At 48.1% G+C, this 12,958-nt stretch overlaps 1 protein-coding gene across 5 annotated transcripts in view; it reads left to right on the forward strand.

Annotated features, from left to right (window-relative positions):
- DLEC1 (DLEC1 cilia and flagella associated protein) overlaps positions 1-12,958 on the forward strand; it is a 247,281-nt gene that overhangs the window by 96,997 nt on the left and 137,326 nt on the right. For all 5 annotated transcript variants that reach the window (XM_063921795.1, XM_063921794.1, XM_063921796.1 and 2 more), the window contains exons 17-18: positions 8,251-8,425; positions 10,958-11,051. In XM_063921795.1, coding sequence (XP_063777865.1) covers positions 8,251-8,425; positions 10,958-11,051 — 269 coding nt within the window. The remainder of the gene's footprint in view (positions 1-8,250; positions 8,426-10,957; positions 11,052-12,958) is intronic.

Consider the following 12,958-nt stretch of genomic DNA (forward strand, 5'->3'; position numbering starts at 1 on the left):
TATTAAAAACAAAAATTCTTTCTGCTGCGGGGTACACTGGGCTCCACAAGGATTGGACAATGGGGTGTAGAGTAGGATCTTGATCCGAGGCACCAACAGGCTCAAAGCTTTGACTGTTCCCAGAATGCACAGCGCCGCCTCCTATATCACCCCGCCTCCCAGCACAGGAGCTCAGTTTTGTAAGTTGGTGCTGCAGTAAGCAGGCACTTAACAGAGGGGCTGCTCCAAGCAGCCCTAAGAAAAGCTTTTTATGAGGTAAAAAGTGAAGACTTCAAGGGCAGCAGCGGTGGTAAATGTCTTGTGACATTCACTGCTGCAGCTCCAGCTCTCCGCAGCGGCGCTGTACACTCCCGAGCCCTGGTTGCCGGGTACCTACAGCGGAGGCTCCGGTTTTCTTCATGTTAGACACACATGGCTGGGGCTCTCCAGGATCGCGTGGCCGCGCTTCGGGAGGTGGTAAGTGGGTCCCGCTTGCGGGACCCGGTATTTATCGCGATCCGGCGCGGTCAGTGGGAGGCGGGCCGCTCTGGCGGTGGACACTGTGGCAGTACAGGTGATCCCACTAGATCACCAGGGCATGGGCGCAGGTCAGGTTTTCTCTCTAAACCAATTCTTATATCGCCCACAGTACCCGGTGGTTTTGCCAGCAGAGGGGATAAGGCTTAGACCTGAAGCCCCTCCCCCAGCCCCAGGGCGCCATTTCTAGCAAGTGTTCCCGCCCTGGAGCTGCATATCTGTCTTTTCCTCACTCCCTGTCAGTGTCTGCGGCGCCATTATCCCTCAGCTCACTGTTCCTGGGACTGCTTGGGCAAATCCTCCTATGTAAAGCCGCCTGGTTGTCAGCGCTGTGCCTTTACATGACACTTAAGTATTCTACCTGCCTTTTTAGAAAGTGATAGTTAAGAAAGAGTGCATGTAGTCAAGGTTGTATAGTACAATTACCCTGTGATATACATCCAGTTCTTACTGTGTACTGTTATATCTATTGTTATATAGCTGTGTAAGCTAGTCCAGTGCAGTATTATTGTCAGTAATAACCTCTGCATTGTACAAACTGTGACTTTCTGTGTGTGCATTTGATAGCTGAGTGGTGTCCATTTCGTGTCTTTCACTCAACCTGCTATCCCTATATTCCATAACCTGAGGGGGCTGGGTGCGTAAGGTGTTATCTAATATAGGATTTTCACAAAGATATACTGTATTACGTATTTTTCTCTGTGATTTAGTCAACATATCTCTCATTTATCTCTGCTAGTGCTGACAACACTGCGCAGGGGTTTGGGTTTAGAGGTATAGTACTGCTGATAATTGTACCGTGTTACCTGATACTGCAAGTTATATCATGTCTGCTTCTGAGTGTAACGGTTGTGGGGCTGAACACACTGCCGGTGTTGCTGAAGCCGCAGATACCTATGAGGAGAATATAGCAGCTTTGGGCTCTGGTTCTGGTGGCTCCTTGCCCCCCAGTGGGCCGCTTTTTGCACGCTTCTACATATGCTAGTTCATAAACTGACACCCCCTATGGGACCCCCAATGCCGGTACAGCCGTATGTGGTCCCTGCAGCTAACCCGCCGTGGGCGGACGATTTATCTGCTCAATTAAAGAAGTTGAACCAGTCCTTGACTACTAAAAAGTCTGACCAACGCTCACCTAAGTCCAAGGGGTCCTCTAAGCGAGCGCTTATCTCCTCACAATCCACTGCTGTCACTGACACCTCATCTGATGAAGACGGCACATATACTGACCCCTCAGGTTCTGACTCAGATACGGCTGATGGGGAGGGTAGTTCACATGTGGATGTTCCTGATCTTTTGGAGGCTATTAAGTTAATTCTGCAGATAACGGATGATCCCGAACCATCCGTCCCTCCTAAGAAACCAGATAGGTTCAAGCGTCAGAAGGTGGTTAAACAAGTTTTACCTCACTCTGACCACCTAGTGGATATACGTCAGGAACCCTGGGAAAACCCGGGTACGAAGTTTGTGCCTCAAAAGAAGATGCTGGCTTGCTATCCCCTTGCGCCAGAGCTGTCTAAAAATTGGGAAACGCCTCCTCCAGTGGACTCACATGTGGCTAGGATGGTGGTTTCCTCAGCTCTTCCTGTCACGTCTCTAAAAGAGCCTACGGATAAACGTGTGGAGGGTTGTCTGAAAACGATTTACACCCTCACGGGTGCTGCACAAAGGCCCACTATCGCAGCTACATGGGCTGATGAGGCTATTGAAGCATGGGCCTTGGAGTTAGAAGCTGAAATCTCTTCTGACCATGCTAGACAATGCTTGTCATATATTGTCACAGCTTCTCGATATATTAAAGAGGCGGGTCTGATGCCGGTATCCTAGCAGCCAAGGCCTCTACTACATCAGTCCTGGCTCGCCGGATATTGTGGCTGAGATCCTGATCTGTGGATCTGGACTCTAGAAAAACCCTGGAGGTACTGCCTTTCAAGGGAGATATTCTGTTTGGGGAGGACTTAAATAAGATAGTGGCTGACTTGGCTACTGCCAAAACTGCCTGTCTGCCTAATGCCGCTCCTTCTGTGTCGAAGGCTAAAGGTACGTCCTTTTGCCCCTTTCGTCCTTCAGGTAAAGCAAAAGGTCAGGCGTACCATAAGCAGGCCCGCACTTCCAAACCTGGTAAGCCGAAGCCCAAAAGAGCCTGGGCTGCCCGTCAGCCAGCTTCCAAGACCGATAAGCATGCCGCATGACGGGGCGGGCCTCCACCTGGGGGATCCCAGGGTGGGGGGCCGGCTTCTAGGGTATACCCAGGAATGGTTGAAGACCACTTCAGATCCTGGGTACGTGAAGTCATCACTCGAGGTTACGCCATAGCCTTCAAATACCGATCCCCTCATCGATTTTGCCAGACAGGCGTCCCTTTGGACCAGACAAAGGCCAAAAACTCTACACTCGGTGGTACAGACCCTCCTGGATACAGGAGTCGTAGTACAGGTGCCTCTTGCTCAGAGGGGCCGGGGGTACTATTCTCCGCTGTTTCTAGTACCGAAACCGAATGGGTCCTCCCGGCCCATTCTCAACCTCAAGCCATTGAACAGGTTTGTGAAGGTTTCCAAGTTCGGTATGGAAACCCTTCGCTCTATAGTTCTGGCCTTGGAACCTGGGGACTACTTGGTCTCCCTGGACATACAGGATGCTTACCTGCATATTCCTATAGCAGTGTCACATCAACAATACCTGAGGTTCGCTTTTGGCAACCTACATTACCAGTTTCGGGCGTTACCTTTTGGTTTAACAACGGCTCCGCGAGTCTTTACCAAAGTCATGGCGGTGATGCCAGGATTAACAAGTCGTATCTGGACGACTTGTTAATCCTGGCAAATTCCCCAAATCTTCTCCTACGTCATCTGGATATGATGGTCCGGTTTCTACAAGCCCACGGGTGACTCATCAACTGGAAGAAATCCTCCCTGGTCCCTGCTCAGAGTATGGTGCACCTGGGAGCGTTGTTGGACACTCACAACCAGAGGTTGTTCTTGTCTCAGGAGAAAGTCCTGAAGCTTCAGGACAGGATTCGTTGCTTCCATTCTCGTCCGCAAGTGTCGATACATTCGGCAGGTGCTGGGCCTAATGGTATCAGCATTCGACATGGTGGAGTATGCTCAATTCCATTCTCGCCCCCTCCAGAGGCTGATTCTAGCCAAGTGGGACGGCCTGCCTCACCGGATCAGATCTCAAATGATCTTATTGACTCCAGAGGTCCGTCTGTCGCTACACTGGTGGCTCCGGGACCAACAATTGTGCAGGGGTCGTCCCTTTTGGATATCCAACTGGGTCCTATTGACGACAGATGCCAGTCTAAGAGGTTGGGGTGCGGTGCTGGAGCAACACTCCCTTCAGGGTCGGTGGACCAAGGAGGAATCTCTCCTCTCGATCAACATTCTGGAATTGCGGGCGGTCTTCAATGCGTTGAACCTGGCCCAGCATTTAATTCAGAACCGTCCTGTTCAAGTACAGTCGGACAACGCCACCACAGTGGCTTACATAAATCATCAAGGTGGCACTCAAAGCCGTTTGGCAATGAAGGAAGTCTCACGGATTCTACGTTGGGCGGAACGCCATCTACCGGCCATATCGGCAATATTCATTCCGGGAGTCCTGCATTGGGAAGCGGACTTTCTCAGTCGTCAGGACGTGTATGCCGGCGAGTGGGGCCTCCATCCAGAAGTGTTTCAACTCCTCGTGGAAAAGTGGGGTCTTCCAGACGTGGATCTGATGGCATCTCGACACAATCACAAGGTGCCGGTCTTCGGAGCAAGGACAAGGGATTCTCAAGCAGCATTCGTGGGTGCGCTGGCGGTACCGTGGAGGTTTTGGCTGCCGTATGTGTTCCCTCCGGTGTCACTCCTGCCCAGGGTAATTCGGAAGTTCAAGCAAGAAAAAGGAAATCTGCTTCTCATAGCTCCGACATGGCCCAGACGGCACTGGTTCTCAGACCTTCAGGGTCTATCGTCAGAGCGTCCAATTCTACTTCCTCAATGCCTAGACCTTCTCGTTCAGGGCCCCTGTGTCTACCAGGACCTAGCCCGGCTGTCTTTGATGGCGTGGCTCTTGAAGTTTCCGTCTTGAGGGCTAAGGGTTTTTCTGAAGAGGTCATTAAAACTATGTTGCGGGCCCGGAAACCGGCTTCTGCTCGGATTTACCATAGGGTCTGGCATTCCTACTTTGTTTGGTGCGCATCTAACAATTATGACGCTTCCAAGTTTAGTACAGCTAAGCTTTTGGCTTTTCTGCAGCAAGGCCTAGAGTTGGGCCTGCGTCTGGCCTCCCTAAAGGTTCATATTCCTGCCTTGTCAGTGTGGTTTCAGAGAAAAAATGCGACTTTGCCTGATGTTCGTACTTTCACTCAGGGTGTGTTGCGTATCCAACCTCCCTATGTCCCGCCTGTGGCTCCTTGGGACTTGTCGGTGGTTTTGGAGGCGTTGCAGGAGCCTCCGTTTGAACCCCTTGGTTCAGCTGACCTTAAGTGGTTTTCCCTTAAGGTGGTGTTCTTGCTGGCTATTGCCTCTGCTAGAACAGTGTCGGATCTGGGTGCCTTGTCTTGTAGTTCCCCATATCTGATTTTTCACCGTGATCGGGTGGTTCTTAGGACTCGTCCCGGATATTTACCTAAGGTGGTTTATTCGTTCCACCTTAATCAGGAGATTGTGGTTCCAGCCTTTGTCTCTCCTGATTTGTCTCCCAAGGAGCGGTATTTGGATGTAGTACGGGCTCTCCGTATCTATGTGAAGAGAACTGCTTCTATCCGAAAATCTGATTCTCTTTTTGTTTTGTTTGGATTTCACAAACATGGCTGGCCTGCTCACAAGCAGACCCTGGCCAGATGGATTAGAATGGTGATTGCACATGCTTATGTGAAGGCTGGTCTCTCTGCTCCTGTTCACATTAAGGCCCATTCTACTCGGTCTGTTGGACCTTCTTGGGCGGCCCAACGTGGTGCGACCCTTGAACAATTGTGCACGGCGGCTACGTGGTCTTCCGGGAACACGTTCATAAGGTTCTATGCCTTCGATACTGCCGCTTCCCAGGATGCTTCCTTTGGACGCCGGGTTCTTGTGCCCGCTACAGTGCGTCCCCTCCCATAAGGAACTACTTTAGGACATCCCCATTGTCCAATCCTTGTGGAGCCCAGTGTACCCCGCAGCAGAAAACGAGTTTTATGGTAAGAACTTACCTTTGTTAAAACTCTTTCTGCGAGGTATACTGGGCTCCACAAGGCGCCCACCCTGACGCACTTAGCTTCTTTGGGTTGGTATGGCATTAGCCGCTGTATGTGGCTACTACTGTGGTGTATGTGGCTAATAACTGTTGTCTCTTTTCCTGCTACTGCATTGGGCTGGTTAACTAAAAACTGAGCTCCTGCGCTGGGAGGCGGGGTGATATAGGAGGCGGCGCTGTGCATTCTGGGAACAGTCAAAGCTTTGAACCTGTTGGTGCCTCGGATCAAGATCCTACTCTATACCCCATTGTCCAGTCCTTGTGGAGCCCAGTGTACCTCACAGAAAGAGTTTTAACAAAGGTAAGTTCTTACCATAAAACTCGTTTTCTCAGCCAAATTCTTGTGGGGACAAATCTATAAACCCTTAATAAATGGCATGTATGTCAGATAAACTGCTAATGACTCCAATTCCTATTGCTAAAGCCATTACTACTCACTATATGTTCCTAAAAGAACAAATTGACCGTGAGACTATCCAAACAGGTGTGACAAAATGTATTGCTCACGTCCTAAAAGCTTTTTATTGTAAAGCCCTGATTAATGTAAAGCCCTGAATTTGAGTTCATATGTGGAATTATTTTGTAATATTTTTCATCACTCCTATTTGTTATTATTGGAGATTCGCCATAGGCTTATTATCTACACCCCTTGTCCTAAATGTCAAGCACACATAGCCAGCTTGTTTCATTGTCTCTGGTAGTGTCCAGTACAAGGGCATAGCTACCATATTTGCAGGGTGTGCAGCTGCTATGGGGCCCGGAGCTGAGAGGGGCCCACCTTCCTTGTCAAAGTTACATATGTTATATACATTTTTCACCATTGGGTGGTACAGTACATAGGGGCCTGTTTAAACTTTTGCCCTGGAGTCTACAATATATCTAGTTACGCCCCTGGACCTGCTCATTGTAATGTGGTGTAAAATTAACTGGAGGGCACTATACCGTGGCATAACATGAACTGGGGGCACTGTAATGTGGCACAATATGAAGTGGACGCAATACAGAGTGCCATAATATGAACTGGGGACACTGTATGTCATAATGTGAATTAGGAATACGGTGTTGCATAATATGTACTGGCAGCCCTACAATGTGACATAATGTGAACTAGGGCACTAGTATGGTTCATAAAATAGACTAAGACACTACTGTGGGGCATAGCATTAACTAGGGCACTACTATGGTTTAGAAAATGAACTAGGGCACTATTATGGGGCATACATTAACAACTGCTGCGGAGAGGTGTCTCTCTAGAAGCACTGGGGCAGGGGCCGCTTCAAAATGTTGCTACAGGGACCTCAAATTTCTGGCTACGCCTTCTGGAGAAATGGCAGCCCGAAACCAATTTGGTCAACCTTCTCCCCTTCACTCTGTAATTATGAATAGACTTCCAGAGGGTCTGTGGGTTTCCAAGGGAGGCTGGATGCTACTGGTAGTTGTTAATGCTGCTGGTGTAAAAATTATTCATCAGAATTGAATTCAGTTGACTCCTCCAGCTATCCATTTATACCACCGCAAACTACTGTATGTATTAGTTTTGAAATGGAATAGATTAACACTCTATTTCACAAGGAGTCTAAAGTAGAATCCTTTTTGATGTATTGGAGAGCTGTATCTGTATTCTAACCCCTTCTCTCCAGACTGGCTCAGGCACCCAAAGCATTATCTGCGGTAAGCAGCCGCTGAAGACCAGTTTCATTTACGATAACGCATGGGTCCGGAACTTATCCCAGATCCCATTTGTTATCAGACGAAAACGGGTCATTTACCGTACAAATAAATCGAACTATGGGGGTAATTCCAAGTTGATCGCAGCAGGATTTTTTTTAGCAGTTGGGCAAAACCATGTGCACTGCAGGGGGGGGGGGGGAGGGGGGGCAGATATAACATGTGCAGAAAGAGTTAGATTTGGGTGGGTTCTTTTATTTCTGTGCAGGGTAAATACTGGCTGCTTTATTTTTACACTGCAAATTAGATTGCAGATTGAACACACCACACCCAAATCTAACTCTCTCTGCACATGTTAAATCTGCCCCCCCTGCAGTGCACATGGTTTTGCCCAACTGCTACAAATTTTCCTGCTGCGATCAACTTGGAATTACCCCCATGGTTTTGCCCAACTGCTAAAAAAATTCCTGCTGCGATCAACTTGGAATTACCCCCTATAATTGGATAGCCTAATATTATTGGGCTATTTTAGCTCGTTTTTGGCATGTGGTAAATTACCACATGCAATTGGATACCGACCTTAAACTTCTTGAGCATTCTTGTTATTTATAGTGTCTTAAGTAATAATTTTCCTTGTTAGGCAAGTGTTTATTAGTTTACTTTATTTAGTTTTACTATTGTAATGGTGTAGTTATGCCGTATATTGTATTGTCATGATATGTATTTGAATTCTTTGATTCTAGTTTGTATGTCATACCCTATTATGTAAGTTGTTTTTGCTTCAATGAAAAGTATTTTTTAAAAATGGCATATATAAAATGGATTTGTCGCACTCTTTATTTTCAGTGTAGAAAAGCATCCATCCAGCTTTGCCGAGCTGGAGCCAAGACTGAATGATGTCATTGTCCTTGACCTAGAACTTAGAGGCACCACGGAGCCATTTCATTTACTTTTGGAGCCATATGCCGTTATCTTCTCTGGGAAGAGTTTTATTGGCACTACTATAAGAAAACACTTTATGGTTAGTCTCTCATCTTTGGTAAATGGCTGGGTCTGCGCAGGCAAAGTTACAGCGTGGACTATTTTACCTTAAGCTGAATCTTATCATTAAATGCACTGACTTTTACTTGCTATTACTTTAGATAACTGACATTATGGGGACAGTGCAGAGTAGAGCATATAAATTAGTAAGATCTGCTAAGACCTGGGGGTAAGTTTAATAATTGGTGGTTCTCCCATCAATTCAAAACTGATGCGCATCACCTGTGTTTTTTTTACTTCACCATACAGTATTTACTAAGCATCAGTTTTCACTGCCATTTGAGAACTGCCATCCATCAGTTTCTCAGCCACTGTCCGGATGCAAATCCACTGTAAATCCACCACAGTTTGCAAGCACACTAAACAAAAAAAATGGAGTGGTCTCCCCTAACCAATTGTCATCCAGCCATTGGCTGACAGGACCCATCGGCTCCAGTACTGCAAACTAAGGACGGGGTATTCTCCCTATGGGAACCCAACGCAAATGATAGGTCACTTGCACACACTTTCATTGGAATGAGTAATTGGCCAGATTGACAAACCGCTACTTAGTGAATCTACCCCAAGTTCTCAGCTAAAGATTTTGGGGCAGATATATTAACCTTATATTAACCTGGAGAAGGGATAAAGAAGTGATAAAGCAGTGATAAGTGCAAAGTGATAACGCACCAGCCAATCATTACGGATTTTAAAAAATGACAGGAGCTGACTGGCTGGTGCAATATCACTTCTTTATACCTTCTCCAGGCTTAATACATCTGCCCCTTTGTGACTGCTAAAGCTGAGTTTCTGGACTCAATAAGACATGCATCCAGAGAAGGCTAAGCCAAGGGCTCTGCTGCTTTTCTAATACAGTATGTTCCACCAAAGGAATCTGAAGTAATCACACCAGATTCTAAGCACTCCACAATTCAGCAAGACTCTTCAACAGCTTTGTTCCCCTATGCCTGTGCCATGCAGCACCCACTGTTAGATAGAGAGATTTCAGACTTCCCTCACATCTTCTGTCCATGCTGTCCCTGTGGCAAGCAGTGTCCAGAATGGGAATTGTGGTATATTTGGAAAGACAGTCAGTAGATGCATCCTCCTTAGGCGGGAAATCCCCAACTTCCATATCCTTACTGGGCAGAGACTAATTCACGTTCTGTCAGGTTTAGATCTGGCCTTCCCCAGGATCAGCCTGGGGGAAAATGTTTGTTTTTCAATTTGAATAAGGAAATATAAGAAGCTGCTGGCTACTCTGCATCTTGCATGTTAAGAAAATGACACAATGCAATGACCAGGCAAGATGTATGAGGACACATCTGTATGCTGTATGTTGATGGTAACATCGATGTTGAGCCTTAGTACCCCATCTCTTTTGGGAAACATCTGTTGCACCAGTGAAAGAGAGTTCTCCCCTGTGCCCTCCCCATTGACACATGGGAAGGGGGAGAGAAGTGCAGACTTCAGTTCCACCTCTACCCTGTCCCTAAAATAAAACTTCCCATCTGAAGAACAATAAACGCTGCTTTAGTAAAGATATGAAAATAAGAGAATAAAGGATGCTGTCATAGGACACTTAGTTAAAACTGATTGTCCATTGGTCGAGGCAGTTAAGTCCTAAGCTCTCCTGGACTGACCTACATACCTACATATAGGTCCTAATACACTCTGGTTTCAGTCTCGCCAAAAAGACCTTCTCAGCGCGCAAGGTCCTGCACGACAATTTGTTGCTGAAAATGCATATCTTATTTGCATAAATAAAACAACTGAAAGTGACAAAACTACTTTGTGAGGGTGAGAATAGGTATGAATCTGTGTACGAAGTGCTATGATGCAGCGGCCGTGGCTGTTTCTCGCACCAATTTCCATTGAGGTTCATCTGGGACTTTGTACTTGTTAAAACTAATTCCTGTTGCAGTCCAGCGTCTCCATTTCACTCATCTGCAATACGAATATGATGTAAAACCACAACAAAGATTTGCTGCACTTCTCGAAAAGACTCAGTTGTGCCGGGTGTCTTGCACCATATGGCATATAGATGCTAGGTGTATGGGAACACATCTGTACAGTATATACCCAGTGGTGGCAGAGTCCCGAAATAGGATGACAGGGAAACATTGATTTTAATATAGAATTGGTTTTGGGGCCTTAAATATTGAGCGATCCGCCGAAGAGCTGCCCGACGGCGGATACGGCCGACGGGCGACCCGGCGGGGGGGGGCAGTGATTGGGGGGGGTGAAGTTTCTTCACTCCCCCCATCACCCGGCTCCATAGAAGTGCAGGCAAATATGGACGAGATCGTCCATATTGGCCTGCATGCACAGGCGACGGGGCACCAGCGATGAACGAGCGCGGGGCAGCGCATCGTTTATCTCTGGTGCCTCCACACTCAAAGATATGAACGGTATCTCGTTCATTAATGAACTAGATCGTTCATATCTTTGAATATTAACGCCCAGTGTGTAGGGCCTATAAGATCTGGCTTTACTTGATTTTTACAATTCTCTGCAATGTCATGTATTGTAGATGTGGAACAACAGCAAGTCTTCAATTCAGTATGAATGGGAAAACATCATCACTCCAAACATCATTCAGATTGAACCACACTATGGAAACATTGGTACTTCATGATTCCTTCTCTTGTCACTATTGTGATTATGTGTATGAGTATGTCCGTGTACATTGTGTATTGCACAGAGAGGTATTCTGGATACTTGTGACAGATTTAGTATGTTAATAGCAGTTATTGTACCATTGTTTCACAAGAACTTTGACATAGATTTCTTTGCATAATGGGCGTAAATTACCATGTAAAAAAAGAGCACATAAAAATAACATACATATAGATCCGTAGCTGATGTACCTGGTCAGAGGCGTCACTAGGGTTGGTGTCACCCGGTGTGGTAACTCATGGTGTCACCCCCCATGGACCTTCTCCCGTAGCACACCACACGGTTTCTTATCAGTGTGTGTGTATAAAATATATATATATACACATATACATACATACATATACATACATATATATATATATATATATATACATATATATATATATATATATATATATATACATATATACACACACACACACACATACATATACACACATACGGTAATCGAAGAGGGAATTTTGAAGTGGGGGTATGGAAAATTGAAAGGGGTAGTGTCCACTCGAGAGTGTACTGTGGCAGATACCGAAAAAGGAGTGTGGCCAATCAGTAGGTGGGTGTCCTTAAGAGGCACTGGGTGAGAGGGAGGACACATGATGGAGGAAGGGACTGAGGAGGTTGGGGGCTTTAGGTGAGAGGGGGATGCAGGGTGGGAGAAAGACATAATGGATAGAGGATAGAGGGACAGAGGAAGGGGGAGATGCTGGGTGGGAGAGGATGCAGAGAGGGAGGGGGACATACCGGGGATTGGGACGCTGGGTGGGAGAGGACGCAGAGTGGGAGGAGGACATACTGGGGACTGGGACACTGGGTGGGAGAGGACGGAGAGTGGGAGAAGGGCATACTGGAGATTGGGATGCTGGGTGGGAGAGGACGCAGAGTGGGAGGGGGACATACTGAAGATTGGGATGCTGGGTGGGAGGGGGACATGCTGGGGATTGGGAGGCTGGGTGGGAGAGGACGCAGAGTGGGAGGAGGACATACTGAAGATTGGGACACTGGGTGGGAGGGGGACATGCTGGGGATTGGGACGCTGGGTGGGAGAGGACGCAGAGTTGGAGGAGGACATACTGGGGATTGGTACGCTGGGTTGGAGAGGACGCAGAGTGGGAGGTGGACATACTGGGGATTGGGACACTGGGTGGGAGAGGACGCAGAGTGGGAGGAGGACATACTGGGGACTGGGACACTGGGTGGGAGAGGACGGAGAGTGGGAGAAGGGCATACTGGAGATTGGGATGCTGGGTGGGAGAGGACGCAGAGTGGGAGGGGGACATACTGAAGATTGGGATGCTGGGTGGGAGGGGGACATGCTGGGGATTGGGAGGCTGGGTGGGAGAGGACGCAGAGTGGGAGGAGGACATACTGAAGATTGGGACACTGGGTGGGAGGAGGACATGCTGGGGATTGGGACGCTGGGTGGGAGAGGACGCAGAGTTGGAGGAGGACATACTGGGGATTGGTACGCTGGGTTGGAGAGGACGCAGAGTGGGAGGTGGACATACTGGGGATTGGGACGCTGGGTGGGAGAGGACGCAGGGTGGGAGGGGGACATACTAGGGATTGGGACGCTGGGTGGGAGAGGACGCAGGGTGGGAGGGGGACATACTGAGGATTGGGACACTGGGTGGGAGAGGACGCAGAGTGGGAGGGGGACATACTGGGGATTGGGACGCAGGGTGGGCGAGGACGCAGAGTGAGAGGGGGACATACTAGGGATTGGGACACTGGGTGGGAGAGGACGCAGAGTGGGAGGAGGACATACTGGGGATTGAGACGCTGGGTGGGAGAGGACGCAGAGTGGGACATACCGGGAATTGGGACGCTGGGTGGGAGAGGACGCAGAGTGGGAGGG

The sequence above is a fragment of the Pseudophryne corroboree genome, chromosome 5 (genome assembly GCF_028390025.1).
Source record: "Pseudophryne corroboree isolate aPseCor3 chromosome 5, aPseCor3.hap2, whole genome shotgun sequence".
In the NCBI taxonomy this organism is placed as follows: domain Eukaryota; kingdom Metazoa; phylum Chordata; class Amphibia; order Anura; family Myobatrachidae; genus Pseudophryne; species Pseudophryne corroboree.